This window comes from Pelodiscus sinensis, chromosome 15 (assembly GCF_052426305.1).
Source record: "Pelodiscus sinensis isolate ZL-2025 chromosome 15, ASM5242630v1, whole genome shotgun sequence".
In the NCBI taxonomy this organism is placed as follows: domain Eukaryota; kingdom Metazoa; phylum Chordata; order Testudines; family Trionychidae; genus Pelodiscus; species Pelodiscus sinensis.
In genome coordinates, this window is record NC_143066.1 from 27,371,287 (window position 1) to 27,392,557 (window position 21,271).

The 21,271-nt window shown below is 44.3% G+C and overlaps 1 protein-coding gene across 2 annotated transcripts in view; it reads left to right on the top strand.

Moving 5' to 3' along the window:
* FAM20C (FAM20C golgi associated secretory pathway kinase) overlaps window positions 1-21,271 on the top strand; it is a 104,573-nt gene that overhangs the window by 63,624 nt on the left and 19,678 nt on the right. For both annotated transcript variants that reach the window (XM_075899530.2, XM_006112825.5), the window contains one exon: window positions 18,036-18,128. In XM_075899530.2, coding sequence (XP_075755645.1) covers window positions 18,036-18,128 — 93 coding nt within the window. The remainder of the gene's footprint in view (window positions 1-18,035; window positions 18,129-21,271) is intronic.

A 21,271-nucleotide genomic window follows, 5' to 3' on the forward strand; every position in this document is an offset into this window, starting at 1 on the left:
ATTTTGTGAGCACGCAATTATTCTGATTTTACTGAGTGTTTGGGTTTATCGTGTGCAGGGTAGAGTTCCTGCACAAAAACCTGAATGAAATCTAAATGGTGAAATCCTGGCAAAAAATACCATTGACTTTCATGCGTTTGCAGGATTTCACCCAAAATATTGGTTATCACCCATAAGAAAATATGGCCCGTGCTTAATTCTAAGGAATGAGTTTAGTCCCACTGCCTACTCAGGTGCTTACAGTTAAGTATGAGTTTAGGTGCTTTTCTAAATTAGGTTACTCATAGCAGAATTGAGTCCTTAATTATCTCTGTGCTTCAGTTCTTTGCCTGTAAAATAATAATAGCACTTTTCTGTCTCACAAAGGCATTTTGAAGATAAGTTCATTATTATTTGTGACAGTGTAAGATGAGATGGGGGCTACTTGAGGGGCTTCATAAATAGGTTGACAGAAGTTATATATCTTATGTATCTGTGGCACATACATTATTCTGCAAAAATAAAAATATCTCCCACTTTTTGTCAAAGGAAACGAGCTATTTGATATTTCTAATTCATTTAATGTTTTTCTTCCTTTAAATCTTTACCCCTGAGTGACCCGGACAACATTATTATACAACATTTGTTGTGCTGAAGGACAGCTTTAAACTTCTGATTTTGTAAGTGCTTTTCTTCTAAACATGCCAGAGTACACAAATGTTTAAATATTCAAACTCCCTTCTTTGTACAAAATATTCTATATTTCCTTATCTGAAGGAAGTCTGAGACTGCATAAGCACAAACTAAGCTTATGTTTGCACTGGCAATTTTTTGCAAAGCACTTTTTTTTGCAGCTATATCATTTTTCATGTTAGCTGTTTATGGTGAGCAGACAATATATAACTAGGGCCTCCAAGGGATGGCTTGGCAGAAAGGGGAGTAGAAATGACAGATTTCATAGGCTAGTCATGGCAAAAATGCACACACCACCCTCTTCATAAAATGAAATCATCTAAAAGAGAAAGCCAATTATATAGGCAAAAAGGATTTGCATATGTTACAATTTCCTAATAGAAATGCATTGAATAGATGTACAAAATATCATTTACATCCCCTCATTAATGATCTCTCCTGCTTATTTAATTGCTACGAGACTCTTTTCTCCCTGCTGTGGCAACAACATTGACCATATTAATGTGGTTACAGAGAACTGTTTTGTAGTGCTGTCAAGTGCCTCTTAATCTTCTTACTCCTGTGTGTGTGAAGCCAGGTTTCTATCTCAAAGATTCATCAAATGCTATTTCTGGGTTAAGGTTTTTCTTATCCACAAAGTAAATTAGTGACAGGAGCTTCCCAGTACTTGTCTTTCTTTTCATACCACGAGTCCTTCATTTTCTATACAAGCACTGTAGTTTATGGCTGATGCCTAAGAATCCTTTATGTCTAATGCATAGCCAGTTAGACTGTGTGACTTTGATACCACTTGATCCTCTTTCCCCCATCCATCTAAAACAGGAAGATGAAAGAGAATTTGCAGTAAATCGCTATGCATACACTCTTTTGTCGGTAAGAACAGACACCATTTAAGTGTGTACATATAAGCTGTTGGTGTGTTAGGCATCACCTTCTGTGCCTGATGAAAGGAGGATATGGGTATGTTACAACTCTCATCCTGAGAGTTTAACTCAAGCTGTAGAGCAGCAATGAGCAACTTAGGCTAGTGAATGGGTTGCATGAGTGGCCCTCCTTCATCTCAGTGAGCTGAAAGATTGTCACAACCAAGACAGTCTCTCAGAATAGGGTAATTGTGCTAACTGCACTTACATACCTAGTGTTTGTGAGGTGTGCCAATTGAACTGTAGCATCTCTTTGATTGGCTGCAGAAGGAGTGCATGCAGTGTTCCCGCTAAGATTTTCCAACCATGAGGGGAGTGAGTTTTGGCTTCTGCACCCATATTAAGGTCACGTGCGCTGGTTCGGATGTGTGCCATCATGGCACCCAATTTATTAACACACACACGTTTCCGACCACTGGAGCAGACCCCCTGCTCTCTCCCCCCGCACCATGCAGCATGTCCTGTTCCCCGCCGAGAGACCAGACCTCCCCATCCCGCCACGTGGCAGCTCCCAATCCCAGCTGCCAGAGCGCGCGCGCACACACACACACACACACACACACACACACACACACCTGCCATGTTCCTGGCCCCAGCTGTCAGAATAGACCCCAGCCCTCTCACCTATGTGGAAGCCCCAGTCACTGGAACAGGCCTCCCCACCCTACCACACAGCTGTGGCAGGTCTCAGCCCCCCCATCCCAATGGCACCCTCACCACACTGTCTCAGCCGGCCCCACCCGCTGGAGCAGCCATCTGCTGTGCAAGTATTGCTGTGCAGCTTTCCAGAGGAGCTGGGCGGGGGGAAGAATTTCTTGCCCAGGCTGGGCGGGGCTTATGAAGCAGCTGCACAGCCATTCTATCGTGCAGCTTAGAGGGAATCTTGGTAACTACTGGTCCCTGTATAATGTGATGGGATAAATAACACTTCTAGGGTTGCCAGGTGTCCGGTTCTTACCCAGATAGTCCGGTATTTGTGGCCCCTGTCCAGTAAAAAAACCCAGAAAATATGAGGAAGCGCAATTTTTTTTTAAACTCAACAAGTTTGTGGTTTTTTTTTTTTTTTGCTCAACCAATTTTTTTTCCCTGCCATGTTCGGGATTTTTTGTGAAAGCATCTGGCAACCCTAGACTTCTATCATATACCCCCTTAATTATCTCTGTTCCTAGCTGAACTGTACCAGTCTTTTTAATCGCTCCTTGTACAGTATCCGTTTTATACCTTTAATAATTTTTGTAGGCCTTCTCTGTACCTTTTCCATTTCTAATTTATGTCTTGTTTTGGTGACCAAAACTTCAGTGAGTATTCAAGATGTGGGTGTATCATAGATTTATCCAGTAGCATTATGATGTTTACTGTCTTATTATCTATCCCTTTCCTAATGATTCATAACATTCTATTAGCTTTTATGACTGCCATTGCTCATTGAGCAGATGTTTTCAGAGAACTATCTATAGTGAGTCAAGATCTCTTTCTTGAGTAGTATGAGCTAATTTAGATCCAATCATTTTGTGTGTTTGAGTTATATTTTCTATTCTGAATTACTTTACATTTGTTAACATTGAATTTAATCTGCCATTTTAATGCCCTCTCACCTTTTGTGAGATCCCTTTGTAGTTCTTTGTAGTCTGCTTTGGTGTTAAGTTTCTTAAATAATTTTGTATTGTCTGCAACCTCTGCCATTTCACTGTTTAGCCCTTTTTCCAGATTATATATGAATATATTCAAAAGCACTGGTCTCAGGACAAATCCCTGGGGAAACTTGCTATTTGCAATTTCCATAATGTTAACTAACAATTTATTCCTACACTTTATTTCCATTCTTTTAAACAATTACTGATCCATGAAAGGATCTTCCCTCTTATCCCAGGACTGCTTATAGAATCATAGAACTATAGAGCTGGAAGAGACCTTAGAAGGCCATCAAGTCCAGCCCCCTGCTCTAGGCAGGACCAATCCCAACTAAATCAACTCAGCCAGGATTTTTTCAAGCTGAGACTTAAACACCTCTAGGGATGGAGACTCCTCTACTTCCCTAGGTAACCCATTCCAGTGCTTCACCACCCTCCTAGTGAAATAGTTTTTCCTAATATCCAACCTGGACCTCTCCCACCACAACTTGAGACCATTGCTCCTTGTTCTGCCATCCATCACTACTGTGAACAGCCTTTCTCCATCCTCTTTGGAACCTCCCTTCAGGAAGTTGAAGGCTGCTATCAAATCCCCCCTCACTCTTCGCTTCTGCAGACTAAATAGACCCAACTCCCTCAGCCTCTCCTCGTAGGTCATATGCTCCAGCCCCCTAGTCATTTTGGTTGCCCTCCGCTGGACCCTCTCCAACACATCCACATCCTTCCTGTAATTGGGGACCCAGAACTAGATGCAATACTCCAGATGTGGCCTCAGCAGAGCCAAGTAAAGAGGAATAAACACATCTCTGGATCGACTGACAATGCTCCTCTTAATGCAACCTAGTATGCCCAGGTGGGACTGCACAGGGGAGGTCCCCACACACCGCTGCTTTCCCCACCTCAGCAGGCTGCAGTGCCACGGAGCACCGCATGCACACGACACTACCTGCGCCTTGCTGTGCCTACATGGGGTGGGCAGGCCTCCCTGCACCTCCCCAGCCACCGGGGATAGAGTTAGGCTGGGAAAAGGGGGGCTTAGTTTTGGGGGGAGAGAAAGGGCCAGAGTTGGTGGGGGGCATAGGGGAAAGAAAGGGCCCAGGCTGGTGGGGGTGGAAGTGACAAGGGATCCTGGCTCTCCGAGGAGGAGAGGGAGATGGGCCCGGGCTGGCGGGGAGGGGTGTGTGTGGAGAAAGGGCCTGGACTGGCAGGGAGGAAGGGAGAAGGGGCCCAGGCTGGCGGGGTGGGAGGGGATGGAGAAGGAGCCTGGGCTGGCAAGGGGGGGTGGAGAAGGGGCCTGGACTGGCAAGGGGGGAGGGAGAAGGGACCTGGGCTGGCACAGCTGCAGCCTAGCCCTTCCTGGTGGCTGAGGAGGGAAAGATAGGGTTGCCTTTCCCCACAAGAGGGGGATTGGTGAGTGCAGCAAGCAGGGGGCACAGCCCCTAGTACCACTTAAAAAAAGAGTGGCTCACATGTTGTGGGAATCTCCCTCCCCTCCTCAGCAGTGAAGATGGATGCAAAGGATTTTTTAGCTTCTCTGAAATGGCCTTATCTTCCTGGAGTGCTCTTTTAGCCCTTCAGTCATGCTGTGGCCTGATTGTTTGGCAGGCCTCCTGCTTCACAGATACTTAACAAAAAATTCTGTTAGTTTGTGACTCTTTTACTCTTCTCTTCAAATCCTTTTTCGACCTACCTAATTATTGTTTTACACTTGGCTTATGCTCCTTTCTATTTCCTTGAGTATGATTTGATTTCCAATTTTTAGAGGATGCCATTTTACTTGTAACCACCACTTTTACTCTGTTGTTTAGGCCTGGGGGCATATTTTTGCTCTTCTTCCTTTTCCTTTTTTTTTTTAAAAAATTTGAGCATACGTTTTATTATGGTGTTTGTATATAATGAGGTCTAATTCTAAGATGTATGTATGTACATTAGCTGTATACACTTCCTGTACAACAAGATCATATACTCTGTATTCCTTGGTGGTTCCAACTATGTATGAGTGGAACACAGAGAGTAATATGGGAGGGTGAAGTAGACAGACATGAAGGTAGAGATGCACCAAAGGGGAAAGTCCTGGGGACCTTTAAAAGTAAGGAAATCAGCCTCTATTATGGTGTTTTATATATGTCTATATAACTACAAAATAGTAATTTAAAAAAGCACTGGACCAAATATTGGTCTCAGTCAGGGAAGATGACAGATTCGCCAGGACCCTGGGCAAAGTGGGGAGGGGCGTTCCCAGAAGGGGCCGGGCCTTGGGTGGAAGGAGTGGAGGCCAGGGCAAACAAAATTCAGTGCCACCTAGACTGCCTCCTCCACCCCTCGTCTGGAGTGCAGCGCACCTGCTCTCAGTCATAGCAGTCGTGAACAGAAGTCCACTCTTGTAATAATAACCCAGGGCAGACTCTAGACCATGACATTGGAAAAACTCACTTCACCTCAACTGTTTCAACTTGCATGCGTGGTTAAACACTGTATGCCTGACTGAGATTTGAAATCTTTGCTGCAGAAAAGAAGGGTGGTATAGACAAATGATCTAAGAAATAGATGTACGTGTCTGAGCATATTATGTCAGAAGCTACCACAGAACACAGTGTATTTGGTTTTGTGGTACACGCAGTGTGTACAGCTAATGTTTACACATACGTCGGCATAGAGTTAGGCATCATGATATTCCATTAGTTTTCCCCATAATTGCTTAGTATGCAGCCTAAGTAGTTTGCAACTTCCTTTGGGAGGAGGGGAATCCATTTTAGTTAGTTTCTGAATTTAAAATCTCACCGACCTGTCAATATATTTTCCATCAAGCTAACTTTTTGTTTTGGCTTTAAAATCTTGCTGGTGTGTACACTAGTATCAGGTGAGTTCCAGAAAGAGTCAGAGTGGAAGATTGCCATGCTAATACCCAAAAGTAACATATTAGACATCTTCACTGAATGCACTTAATACTATTATTTTACTATTGTTTTTGCCATGAGGAAGTGCAGCTATTTGTTTGGCAGATCTTGAAATAGAAGGGCATGTTCAAAACAGGTCACATGTCATGCTTCTTATTCTGATCAAAAATTCCCTTCCTGTTCCATGTATCTGAAAGCAATGTAGAATGAATGGAAAAACTGCCCAGTCTCACAGAATTATCTTCTGCTTTAATGACCCTTTTTTTATAAAGTACAGAGGATTTTACCCTAGAGATTGTATGCCAAATTTGGGCTCTGATTTTATATGCTCCGCGATCCCATAAAGTCAGTAGAATGCACGGGGTATAAATCAGAGAAGGATTGGGCACCAAATCTAGAACATTGCAAGCAAAAATAAAAATCTCATGTGTGGAAAAATGTACATCATGGTTTTTTCAGTGATTTATTGGAGATACTTAAGTAACATTACATTGCTTTTCTGACATTGAAACACATTAGTAACCTTGACTATATGTGCAGTTATATTTTATAGGGTTTTACAATCACAGTTCTATTTAGCACAGTTCTATTTGTCTACACTACAAAGTTAGTTCGAACTAACGGATGTTAGTTCGAACTAACTTTAATAGGCGCTACACTAGCGCTCCGCTAGTTCGAATTTAATTCGAACTAGCGGAGCGCTTAGTTCGAACTAGGAAAACCTCATTGTACGAGGACTAAGCCTAGTTCGAACTAGCTAGTTCGAATTAAGGGGTGTGTAGCCCCTTAATTCGAACTAGTGGGAGGCTAGCCCTCCCCAGGTTTCTCTGGTGGCCACTCTGGCCAACACCAGGAAAACTCGTATGCCCCCCTCCCGGCCCCGGACTCCTTAAAGGGGCACGGGCTGGCTACGGTGCCCGTGCCAGATGCGAGCCTGCCAGCACCCAGCCAGCAGACCCTGCACCTGGCACGGATCGAGCCACCCACCCGATGCCCCCCAGCCCTCCCCCTCTTCCCGGGACCAGGCTGGCGGCTCCCAGGAGTTGCCCGGGACCGCAAGAGGCGGGCACCCGCCTGGGCTAGTGCGGACATCGTGGACCTCGTCCACGACCTCGGCACTAGGCACAGGAAAGTGGCCGGCTAGGGCAGGATAGTTGCCAGCCTGGCCACCAAGGAGCAGGTGTGCAAGAGAATCAAGGGGGTCCACTAAGACCCCCGACCCTGAGCCCTGAGCTTACAATGGCCGTCCTGGGTCAGACCAAAGGTCCATCTAGCCCAGTAGCCTGTCTGCCGACAGCGGCCAACACTAGGAACCCTGGAGGGGATGGACCGAAGACAGTGACCAAGCCATTTGTCTCGTGCCATCCCTCTCCAGCCTTCCACAAACCTTGGGCAGGGACACCACTCCTACCCCCTGGCTAATACCACTCCATGGACCCAACCTCCATGACTTGATCTCACTTCCCTTTAAACTCTGTTCTAGTTCTAGCCTTCACAGCCTCCTGCAGCAAGGAGTTTCACAGGTTGACTATTTGCTTTGTGAAGAACAACTTTCTGTTACTAGTTTGAAGCCTGCTACCCATTCATTTCCTTTGGTGTCCTCTAGTCCTTCTTTATGGGAACTTTTCTGTATGTACCCTCTTCACCCAACTCCTGCTTTTAGAGACCTCTATCCTGTCCCCCCTCCGTCTCCTCTTTTCTAAGCTGAAAAGTCCCAGTCTCTTTAGCCTCTCTTCATATTGGACCTGTTCCCAACCCCTGATCATTGTAGTTGCCCTCCCCTCTCCCACCCTCTCTCTTCCCCTCTCCCACCTCCTTTTCCCAGTCTCCCCCAGTTTTGTTCAATAAAGACAGATTCCATTTTGGAACACAATTGTCCTTTATTTTGTACATCAAGAAGAGGGGCTAGGGAAGGGTAAGTGGAAGGAGGTGAGGGAGGAATGGGGTACGCGCCCCCGATGGGGAGGACTGGGCTGGCTCTGTGGGCTTCCGGGGGTGGAAGCTCTCCTGCAGCCCTCCAATTGCCCCCTCTCCCCAGATGGCAGCCTGCGGCAAGTGCAGCCGGGCTGATGGCTGAGTGCTGTGATGTGCCCAGTGTGGGTACTCCGGGCAATCCAAGCCAGGACTGCTTTGCAAGCGGGGCACCCCTGAGAACTGTCTGTCTGGGGTGGGGGTCGGGTCCCTTTAAGCACAGCCCTCGGCTAGCCTGAGACAGCATCTCCACGCTCTAAGTCCTCCTCTGATGCCCTGCCGGCACTGCTTCCGGCCATCCTTAAGCCTGGTTCAGGGTCCATTTAATGTGGACATGCTAGTTCGAATTAGCAAAACGCTAATTCGAACTAGTTTTTTAGTCTGGATCCGTTAGTTCGAATTAGCTTAGTTCGAATTAACGTTGTAGTGTAGATGTACCCCATAATATTTGTAGGTTGGGGTTTTCTGGTTTGTTAGGTTTTGTTTGTTGGTTTGTTTGTTGCTGTTCTATTGGGTAAGATTCGAGTAACATTTTACTACTACTGGCCTGTGGACACAAGTGCTGAATTTGAGATTTCCTGGAGTGGGGTGCTTGACCCCTGCTCTATCCTAGGCCTTGCCCCCACTCCACTCTTTTCTCCAGGCTCCCACCCCCAACCTGCTTCTCCTGGACCCTTTCCTGCCTCCTCCAACTTCATTCTGCCCCCTCCCTGAACATGCCCTGCCCCCGCTTCTCCTCTTCCCCCCAGTGCCTCATGTATGCTACTGAGCAACCGATTACCTGTGGGTAGGAGGCACTGGAGGAGTGGGGAGAAGAAGGACCTGACTGGCAGGTGGGAGTCACGGAGGGTATGTCTATACATCAAAGTTAATTTGAAATAACAGACGTTATTTCAAATTAACTTTACTAGTGTCTACACAGCCAAACCGCTATTTCGAAATAAATTCGAAATAGTGGAGCACTTAATAGTGGAGCAACGTGTCCATGAGAAGCACCAGAGTGCCCATGGGCAGCTCTGGCTCCTTGTTGCAGAGTGCTGTGGTGTCCCGAGTGAGAGCAACCAGAGCATGCAGAGACAAAATGCTTTGCTGTCCCTCATCAATATAGGCAAGCAAGCAGGGAAACCTGAGAACCAGCTACCCATGGGGAGAAGGGGGGGGGGGTCTATGCCCTTTAAGCACAGACCTCAGATAGCCTCAGGCAGCAGCCACACAAAGTAACTCCTGACCTTAAATGCTATTCAGAGTCCACTCAGTGTGGACGCGCTATTTCAAAATAGCAAAACACTATTTCGAAATGCATTTTGTATGTAGATGCGTTATTTCGAAAGAGCTTATTTCGAAATAACTATTTTGAAATAAGATATTTCAAAATAACACTGTAGTGTAGACGTACCCTGAGAAGGAAGGGAGGACCAGATCGGCCTGGCTGCCGGTGGATGCTAAACACTCTCCTTTTTTTTATGACTGCTTCAGCCCCGGAGCGTCCACTGGACTCAGTGCCTATGCCCGAGGAGGTATGGATATTGCGAAACCTCCTGGGTTGCATTTTGGTTCTGTATACCCAAATCAGGGCTTGCTTGCATCTGGATTCCACATTATCCCAACCACTAACATCTGGAGAGAAGGAAGGGCAAATGTAAATGGTCCTGGCTTTGTCCCAGTTCTGATATTTTTGTAATGTTCTAATGAACAAAACAAAACACCCAGTGGCTTAATATGTAGACAGGACACCCCGTATGCACAGCTCTGTACAGTGACTGAACCACTGCTAAAGAATGAGCGTGGCCCTGCTCTGAAATGTTTGCAGTCTCCAAGGTGGTGAGTACCCCAGTCCCACTTTGGCAATGGGAGCTGATGCTGCTCAGCCCAGTGGCCTTGGAACAATTTTTAGGGTTGGAGAGCAAAGCTGAACCCCATCCCACCTTATCCCATCCCCTCCCCTCACTGCTTGAGGCTGGGGCCACAGCTGGGGGAAGCTGTGGAGCCATGAGTGTAGGGCCAACAGTTGGGTCCCCAAGACCTGCAGCAGAAGTGCCGGGAACATGAGTGGCAGTAGAGCCCCCAGTACCTGAGACACTGGGACTGATAGTAGGGCCAGTGGCGAGGACCTCTTGGAGCTGGACCTCAGGCAGCAGCAGGGCCCTGAGGTGCAGGCTGGTGTCTGGAACCCCAGCACAAGGTGAAAAATCTTAAGAGGTGTTGCACCCCTACTTCCATTTGGCTCAGCACCTTGAAAGATCAAGTCCAAATATTGCAGAGCACAGAACACAAGGAGAGAAACACATGGGCCTTAACTAGAATGCTTCCTATGACAGGTTAGTTTCTATAACTTCTTTTGGATGTTTTTCTTCTTCCTATAACCATAAGGATTCTATATACAATTTTCTCTTACTTCTTAGCTGGACACCATTCATCTGATTGCAGATCTACTATTCATGTTAAGTTAGCTAGTCTGAGCATGTGTTGCAGTTAAGCTTTCCTTTTCTGTATACTTAAAAAAAAAGACACCTAGTATGCAGTTGCATGGTCTTGGTATTTATACTTCTAAGAGTTTATTATTTACTCCTGTACTGTTGCATCCCTGTGTACATTTCTGTCTTTCTGCCATGGTAAATATTCTTCCATTTTTCTAGGCATAAAACTACAGTGAGATGAAAAAATCCCAAACATCTTGCAAAAGTCCTATTGTCATTTGGATGTGAACAACCGAATGGGCCAAACATCCTTTCTGCAGTACATTAAATTGCATGTCTTTGCATTTCTGGATTGAACATTCATTTTCTGGACCATATTCTGTTCTTGTAAACAGCTCAGATAGTCCCTAAGAGTGCTTTTTGTATCCAAATGCTTTGATAAAGCCAAAGCTATCAGCTGCCAAGATTCCATGAGGAGCTAGAAATAGGCGCCAGATATCTTTGCTACTGTAGATGTCAATGCATTAGCAACATCATTTATCTTCCTAAAGACATACTAAGCCCCTAAAATGTATTATAAAATTAAGTGGCATTTTTTCCACCTGTTTCAGCTGATGCCAAATGCTGATAGAAAGCTCTCCCTGGTGATAGGACTCTGCATGCAAAATTTAAGTGCCCTACTAAGGACTACAGCTGCCTCAGAGACATCCTTTTTTCTATCGGCTGCCTCCTTCACTTAGAATAATAAGCTTTAGATTATCTCAGGGCACTTTAGATTCCAGTGCTATACAATCCAATTTGACATAACAACAACAAAAAAAGAAAAAGAAAAGAAAAAACTGCAAGCCATCATTGGACTTCCATTCAGTTTCTTCAGCTAGTAAGAAGAGTTAAGATCCTGAAAAATAGTAACATTTCACATATGTCCATTTTTGTGGTAAGACGCTAGGGGCTTTATCTGGCAAATAAGAAGGGCAAATGCCATCGCCCTTGCAATCTGAAAGGTAGTATAGTTAGCAGTAAGCTAGAATTAAGTGGCTCATTTTAGTATTCTGTATTTTATCGCTTTATTTAGTGTATTTATGTTATGCCAAAGTGACTGCCGCCAAGAGGAAACAAGATTTCACAGGGAATGAGAATAGACAAAGGAGCATTGCTTTTTAAAAGGAGAACAGTAGCAAAGTGATACCTGTGGGTGCACCCTGATAATCTCCAGTTATCCATTAGAAAGCCCAAACTGCTTTCTTATTAATGCTCATTGGTTTGTGGAATTTCTTACAAGTCCTGCTGCTGTAAAATTAATACCATTCCCTTCACGCAGTCCTATTCTCTGCTGCCAAAATACTTATTGTTGTCATGTGTGTTGTGATCATGTCCGGTCAGGGCCAGGGCTAGGGCTAGACATAGTTGCTGCCCTCCCGGAGCTCAGGCACACAAAAGGAGATAGGTATCTGTTTACTGTACTCATCCACTCAGCCATACTGATACCTTGTGGTTTTATGCTGTTGTAATCCACTGGTCCTTGCAATCCTTTTAGTTGGTTCTTCTGATCCCGGTTGGGTGTTCCTTTAAAACAACAAGTTGGAAGCATGGTCAACTTAAAAATAGTAGAGTCCACAATAATTGAGTCCACAATAATTAACCAATGACAAGTCCTTTGATTGCTTTGGCTAAAATACAGCTGCTTGGATATGAAGATGCTTCTGAAATATCTCTGGATCTCCAACAAGTATGCCTGCCTGCCTGCCTGTCTGTCTGTCTATCTAACTTGCTTTTGGAGTGCTATGCATATGATTTGAAACTAATGGAAGTATACTATCTACAACAAATTATATGGAGAGGCAAGGAGGAACTCAGGCATGCTATGTTTTAGTTCTACTGATAACAGGCAGGTGTTGAAGAGAGGTCCTGGAAACTAACCATAGTTTACCAGGTTAAAGGCTTGATTTCTCTAGCAGGATCCTCTGAAGTACTCTAAGTTCTATGCCAATTAGCCAGGGACAGCTTTATGATCTTACTATGTGGATGAGATTCATGAATTGCCAGTAATGAACAGGAAACAATGAACACCACAGTTAAATTAAAAAATTATGAACCAAAAAATGATTATGCGAACGTTGTAGAAATTTGGGGGGAGCTGCAAATATTTTCACACATAAATTGTCATGTTCAATGTCAAAATGTTCTTGAATACCAAATCACATGGCAATAATAGTAAAAATGGAGTTAGCACTCTGATTATCCCAGAAACCATTCATTAATTTGAATAGTTATTCCCTACTTTAGTGTGAATTGCTGTTATAACAGAAGTTCAGATCATGGATAAAACTCATCTTATGTAAAATCATATGTGTTCCCATTACGTTAAAATTCCACTTTTTGCTTTCCTCTTATTTTTCTCACAGATATATTCAGGATTCTCAGTGGCTTTGTTTTTTTCATGATATTTCTTTTTTCTCCAATACAAATGTTGCTAGTTCTGATTTGTCTTCTCCTAGTGTTGTGATTTGTCTGGTCTAGTGCCACTGAACAAATTGTAACTGCACGCAGTATAAGCAAAACTCCATCTGTCTCTCTTCCAGAACTTTCCTTTTGGTCATTACAGAAATCTGCCAGATCTTCCCCCAAAGAGAGGAATACTAGATTCCAACTGTTTGCAAAACAGAACGATCAGCCATAAATTCTCTCTCACCCTCTGCAACCAGTAGATCCTGAAATAGTGAATGGAGTGTGATTTTATTGCTGGCACTGAGTAGCTTCTGTGGGAGTTTTAATTTATTATCAGTCAAAGGTCTACATTTCTGCTGTGGTCTTATCTTCTTGGTCTGTTTGCTCAAATTCCTAATTGCTTTTGTTGTTTTATTAGCTAGTCTTTGTTCAATAACCATCACTTAATAAACTAGAAACAACATACTTTTTTCTTTTATTTTAAGATGCAATTTTGCTTTAAAACCTGCTACAGGAGGGATTAAGTCCAGTGTGGTTTCATGTAATGTTCTAATTGATCTGGAATGGATTCAGAAATCAGGACTCCTTTTCTCAGCCCTTTAGTTAGAGATTGTGCAACAAATTAAGTTCTCATGTACAACTATCTAAAGCCAGAGCAAATCCATAGGGCTAAATGGGATCTCATCAGTGAACTGAGCGCTGAATTTGATCCTTTGACTCTACACTTGTATAAAACCAGATAGAATTTGGCCCAGAGATTTCGTATGTAACCATGCTGCCAAGTAATTTGAATGCACACACCAGATACTAGTTAGACAGTTTTGGGTTTTGAATTGTCGGTAAAATAAATTCAAATATGAATACATATAAACCTGGATAGGCAGAATATTTAAATTCTGGGCCCTCTTGATTTTTGTGCCTTCCTAAAATAGATAAATGCAGTCTCTGGGCACTGACCATTGTTTCTTAAGCAGAGCCGGCCCAAGCTATGCGCTGACTGGGCTACCGCCCGGGGCACCCCATTGTAGGGGGCGCCGCGCAGGGCTGCCGGGCCGGGAGAGGGCAGCACCACGCATTCTCCGTGCGCCCAGGGCGGCGCCATGCATGCACTGGGTGCCAGGGGACGGGGCCACGCATGCACTGAGTGCCCGGGGGCAAGGGGTGCCGTGCGCCTGGGGGCGGGGTCGCACAGGCATCACACTCCCGGGGGCGCCACTGCACTCCCGGGACCCGGGGAGCACGAATGGCTCCGGCTGGCCCTGTTCTTAAGAAAGCATTCTCAGAAAACTGTGCCAGGTCCAAGCAGCTTTTAAAATTGTGTAGTTTACCTAGTATCATGCACATCATACCTCCTCTTACACCTTTTCTGTAGGGCTCGTCACCGCTACATGGTGGATTCATGCCGCAGCGATTGATTCACCGGTGGTTGATTTATCGTGTTTGCTTAAAACACGATAAATCAACCTCCAAGAGCTCTCCTGTCGACTCTGGTACTCCTCCAGGATGAGAAGAGTAGACAGAGTCGATGGGAGAACATCAACTACCAATCTTACCGCATGGAAGACACAATGGTCTATGTACGTCAACTTAGCTGTGCTATTCACATAGCTGAAGTTGCTTATCTTAAATCAACAGAGTCATATAGATTAGGCCATAGAGTGGCATCTAGCTCATTGGTGGCTGAGGAGATGTCAACACATCTTTCAGCCACTAGAATGAACTTCAGTTAGCTGTAAACCCTTGTTTAATAAAAGTGATTCATATCAAAATCAGCTCAACAGTCTGTTTACAATATGAATTGTAGTTATTCCCTTCTTATGGATCAGTAGTCAGTTCTTACCATAGGACATTATAATAGGTCACCAGAGATGAAGGACTCAAGATGCCAGGTGGGTTCTAGATTGGGGTCAGGCCCCAAAGGATGCTGGGTTTTTTAAAAGTGATTTCCAGCTTGGGTCATAAAGCTCTAGTACAGGTGTGGCCAACCTGAGCCCGTTTACCAATGTACATTGCCAAAGAGCTATAGTAATTTGTGAGCAGTCCCCATCAGGTGCCTCCACTCCTGTCTCCAGCATCTTTTGCCCACCAGCGGCCCCAACGATCAGTGCCTCCTCTTCCCTTCCCGCGCCTCCTGCCCACTGCAATCAGCTGTTTCATGGCACTCAGGGGCTCTGTGGGGGAGAGAAGGCGCGAGGGCACAATACTCTTGGAGGAGGAGGTGGAGCCAGGAGTTGAGCACTGGAAAGTTGGCACCTATAGCTACAGGTCCACAGTCAGTCCCTGAGCAAGGAGCCACATATTAACTTCAGAAGAGCCACAGGTGGCTCCAGAGCCAGAGGTTGGCCACCCCTGCTCTCGTAGGTCACTAGAGAATGCTAGCATCTTGGGGAGACTCTGATGCTAGGGAACACACAGGTGGCTTGAAAACCCTTCTGAAGTTGTTTGGAAGATTTTCATTCTAAGGCCCTTAACTGGGGTCTTCTATGTTTGCCCCAACTTGGCTTGCATAGCTTTGCAAAAATTCTGGGATTAATGTGGAATTCTGATTGATATTGAATCAGGACCTAATTCAAAATGCACCCAATGTTTCTCTCTGTGAAAACACAGGAAGAGGATAGGTGTGCTGGTCACATGTACTGATGAGGTATTTTTCTAGAGTAGAATAGGTGAGTTGGATGATCAACAAGATTTTAAATAATTGGCATCTGTAGTTCATTTCTGACATCGAGTCAAGATTTAGAAGGTTGTCTTTTGAGGATTTCCAAGCATGTCTTGCTTATCTACATAAGTAAGTTCATGGCCTTTTAGGTCAGTGCATTGCCATTTGAACACATATAATGACAGTACAGAACCCCATAAAAGCAAGGTTAAGCCTACAGGAGGAAAGGTACTGATTTTACAATTAATAATCTTCCTTACCTTTGCTTGGAGCTTCACGGAGCCAATAGAAAAGTGAAATTGGAGAGCATATATTATTCCTGTAGCTATGTAATGAATTGGCTTCCCCGTATGTCAGATATGCAATAGTAAGGATAGTTGCATTTTCAAGATTAAGATCTACCCCTTATTTGGAACTCATGTTCTTGATCAAGATGATTTTTCTTGTTTGTTTTTGGCAAGGAACAACTATGATGTCTTTAAACTCTCTAGAAGATAAAAAGCAGATGGTACTGATTAGCTAATTAATAATATTTTCTAAGCTTATCAGCTGCATTGAGTGAATGATGCAAAATACTGGAGATATTTTTTCTTTGAATTAGTTACCAACATTTATTAAAATTGTGGGGAAAAAACCTTTATCTACCTAATAGAAATATGTTAATTTCCTTCTCCTGGGAATTAACAGTCAAAACTCCTTTCTCTAGTTCTGAAATTACAGTATACACTGACATGAAACTGTACAATGAGGCTGCAGCTAGCCTGGCTGTTTTTTCTTCATTACATACTGTACAATATGCTGGCACAACTTTATCCATCACTGGCGATTCCACCTTTTTCTTTGTTCCTATCTGGAAAACATTAATTTCATTTTCCCCTGGTCTCACTTCTAGCTTCTATCCTTTACTGCCTTTTTGCAACAACAGGAGCAAATGGAAAGCTGTGATTGCTTATTTGATTGCTACACCACAGCAGTTCTGCTAAGCAGGGGACCACATGTGTGAAAATTACAATTGCAGTGCTAAGTATTGTACCCTCAGTAGGCGTGTTGATGGCCCCCAAAGAGCCACAATTTGAACTGCACATGACAAGAAAATAAATATGTTGATGGTCTCAGTGTGTCTACAATTACATAGATGTGGGAGCTAATGGCATAGGAGATGCTGGAGCACTCCCGGGCTCCTGGCCTAGGACTTGAGGTCTCAGCCACTGCCCCACATACCACATGCTCTGCTGCTGGCCCCCTGCCCAGAGACTCAGCTGGTGCCCTAGGCTCCAGGGGCTCTGTGGTGGCACTGCACCTGGGGTTCTGGCTGCCAGCCCTGTGCCGCAGATCCCAGCTGCCGGCCTCACACACCAAGGCTCTACTCTTGGACTTAGCAAGGGGCAGTGTTCCCTGAAAGCTGTACACTTTTTCAGCCAGTCAGAAGAGATTCAAATGCCACCCAGCTGATGAACAGAGTTCCACAACCAGCAACATGTGTTTCTACTAGTGGTACACATCCACACATGCCTTGGGGCACATCACAAAATTTATTCTGCATACGGATCGAAAATATTTTGAGAGAACATTGATAAGGGGAGTAGAACAGGGGTAAGAGGGAGGTGTCAGCACCCCCCTCTGAAAAATATTGCCACACCACTGTGCAAGTATACTTCATTTTGCTGGTCAACTGCACAGGGTTTCATCCCAAGGACAGTTCCTGGATACACTGAAGTTCATTCAAAACTCCCATTGACTTCACAAGGTCTGGAGATTGCCCCTATGTTACATGTAAAGATCGTTCCATTTTTGGCAGAGTTTGATACTTGAGCTTTCTTTTTCTATTTAAAAAAACCTTTATCTGTGCTTAAACTGTAGGAACAACAAATTATTGACACTTCTCTGGAGTCTTGTTAATGCTCTCTGAAATGTGACATATGTCACTGCAGTCAGACTGGAATGGTTCCATTTCTTTGGAAGTGAAGAAAACACGTCATTGTTGGATCCAAGTAATACAAAAGAAGAGTCATATTTTAGATGGCAGCTCCACAACTGCCAAGGATGAAAGAGAAATTTTATTACTTTTGGAAATTTTATAATTACAGTTAATGGTAATTTAATGAAATGACATTCTCTTCACTGCTATCACTAATGAAATGTTTGAGTGATAAAACAGATCTTATTAAATAGAGCGAGCATCTTGAGTGGAACTTGTGACAGCAGCCTTCATGCATGAGGATGGGCTTAGAATTCACAATTTTGTGACAGAAGTAAGAAAGATCAAATTAATGTATGGTGAATAATTCACACGTGAAGTATTTTAAGGGCCTTTGATTAAGCAACCAATACCGAGCTGTTGAATAAGGGGCTTGATTTTTGCGCATCGCTCATTATAAATACAAACCCTTATTTGTTGTGCCTGTTTCTCTTTGCAGGCAAACCAGAGAACAGGAAACTCCACCTGACTTCTTTTATTTCTCAGACTATGAAAGGCATAATGCAGAAATAGCAGCATTTCATTTGGACAGGTAAGTAAAATGAAATAATATATTAAAGAAAAAATAAATATGACGTGGATGTTATTTCCTCCTTCCCTGCAAAAATTGAGTTACTTTAAAAATAGAAAACAATATAAAAACGGTGAGCAAGCAACATGAACAAATGAGTGGAACAGAATGAAGCTGGTGAATAATAATTAGAAACAAAGGTTTATTTTGGGAGGAAGATACCTGAAAAGAAGTAACAGTCAAAAAGAATTAGAGGTGATATTAAAGAGATTGAGTGCACAGGGAGAAGGAAGGCCAGAAGAAAAGAGGGAAGGACGTGTAGTGATGGGTGCAATGTATATGAGGGCTGAAGAATGGATTGATCATGGTGATTAAAGAGAAGCTTCTAATGCTATACATGACAATGTGATCTTGAGTTGCAAATGGAGAGGTTTTATGGCATGAGGAACGCATAACATTGGTATGACTAAATCTGTCCTACTATAGTTAGATCTAGGCATATGAATATGAGATAGATATCAATAAACAGGAGAGCACTCAGAGAAGAGTAAAATATATGACAAACAGAGAGGAGAGAAGAGATGGTGGTTGGCAGGTGAAGGCACAAAATTGAGAGTTAGGATCACAGCTAGGCCCACTGGTTGGGAGAGAACAGGATTAGGTCTGGAGCCTGAGGGGCTGTGTGTGTGTGGGTAGCCTTTGGAATGGAGCCCATTCAGCCTCCCGTGCAGAGATTATGGGTGAATTTACAGGGGGCTCATCTACACTGGCCCCTTTTCCGGAAGGGGCATGTAAATTTCATGAGTCGTAGTAGGGAAATGCACGGGGAATTTAAATATCCCCCGCGGCATTTAAATAAAAATGTCCGCCGCTTTTTTCCGGCTTTTAAAAAAGCCGGAAAAGAGTGTCTACACTGGCCCCGATCCTCCGGAAAAAGCGCCCTTTTCCGGAGGCTCTTATTCCTACTTCAAAGTAGGATATGGATTCCTTTTTTAAAAGCCGGAAAAAAGCGGCGGACATTTTTATTTAAATGCCGCGGGGGATATTTAAATCCCCCGCGCATTTCCCTACTACGACGTAGCCAGGGAGTTTAGGATTACAGTTAGAGACCATGGAATCGTCTGGGTTAGGATTAGGGTTTCAGATTCTTGCACATTCTCGGTTAGGGCCAGAGTTGCAGGCCATGAAACATCTTTAGCTAAGTGGGGGAGCCACTTGATAATTCATAATAGAGCTAGAGTAGAGACCTGTAGGGAATCCTGAGAAAGGGTTACAGTCGGATCAAATGAGACGCCTCAGACTAGCGTTAAAGTTCAGATATGAGTGAGAATTATAGCTAAAATGATGGTTTGATACCATTTGGATACCACGGCTTATACTAGGCTTGGGGCCAGAGAGTCATCCTAGGCTAACGTCAGGATTGAAGCCCATACGGCATCTCAAGTTAGAGTAATGGTTGGAGCCAGTTGGACTTCCAGATCAGTGTTTAAGATTGAATCTCTTGAGCTGCCAGCCTCAGATTAAGGGTAGGATCCATATACAGAGTTGGATTGGGGCCTTTTGGGAGTCTAAAGTTATAGTTAGGGCGGGGAGCTATAGGGCCACCCACTTAAGGCCTGTAGGGTTTCCTGGCCTAGGGTTAGGGTTGCCAGGCCTGTAGGGTTTCCTGGACTAGGGTTAGGGTTGCCAGGCCTGTAGGGTTTCCTGGACTAGGGTTAGGGTTGCCAGGACAGTCTGGTATTTGTGCCTTCTGTCTGGTAAAGAAAAGGAGAAAATATCGGACATAAAAAATGGTGCCCAATGGATATGCGGCGGGGGTGGGAGGAGTAGGAGGGGAGCAGCACAGCAATTAAAGGGCCCATGACTGCATTTTGGCGGCCCGGCAGATTTTTTTTCCCCCCAACAAAATTTTCCCAGCTTCTTTTTTTTAATTAGGGGGGGGTCCAGAATTTTTGGTGAAACCATCTGGTAACCCTACCTAGGGTTTGAGTCAGGACTGGTAAAGTATTGGAGTTAAATCTGGAAACACTATCCATCCTAGGGCTAGGGTTGAAATATATAGGCTTCCTGGCCTAAGATTAAAGTAGTGGATGGTAGGGATTAGGGACAAGTTGAGGACCATAAGACTTCTAGGCCTAAAGCTGGCTTCTCCAGTAAGGGACAGGGTTGGAATCCATAGGGCTCTGAGACCTAGGGCTAGGATTGGATCTGATGGGCTCCACAACCCCAATAAGAGGTATAACCCCCTGACCTAGTCTAAGGGTTGGGGCTCATTTTGCTTCCCAACCCTGAATTTGCATTGGATCCTGGAATTAGGGTTGGGGTCCCTAGGAATCCATGCAGTAAGAATAGGATTGAGATCCATATGGCAAGACTACGTTTAGGGCCCCAACGCATATGTCAACAGTGCATCTGGAGCAAACCTCTCAGTCCAATAAAGAAACTTGCACTAATGGAACCAACACTAGCAAGCTAAAAGTAGCAGTGGGGATGTTGCAACCACAACGCAGGCTTGATCTGCCCATCCAAGCTCAAGCCTACCCTGCACGCTGAATCTGCGCTCGGGTGGGTAGCCTAAGCCATCACTGGTGCTTCTGTTACCACACAGCTATTTTTAGTGTCCTAGCAAGACCCCGGCTAGCTCAAATCTACCAGACTGGGAGAGTTCCTCCAAGCTGCAGTGTGGACCTACCCTAAGACTAATTAATTTAGAATTAGGATTGGTGCCTATGGGACTGTTCTTTTAGAGTTTAGTTTGGGGCACTTAGGCTACGTCTACATTACAAGGTTTTTGTGCAAAAACAGCCATTTTTACGCAAAAACCTGTGGAGCGTCCACACCTCAAGCGTGTTTTTGCACAAGAAAATTTACAGTAAAATGGCAGAACAGAGGGCTTTTTGCGATGTAGGTATACCTCTTTCTACAGGGAATAACTCCTTTTCATTCAAGAGTTTTTGCGCAAAAAGGTGTGTGTGGATGCTCAACAGGGGTTTCTTGCGAAAAAGCACAGGTGCTCTGATGGCCATTCATAGAATGGCCAGCAGAGATTTCTTGCGCAAGAGAGTCTATACTGTGTGGACGCTCTCTTGCGCAAAAGCGCATCAATTTTGCAATGCGCTTTTTTAGTGTAGACGCACTTTTACACAAAAAGTTTTTGCGGAAGA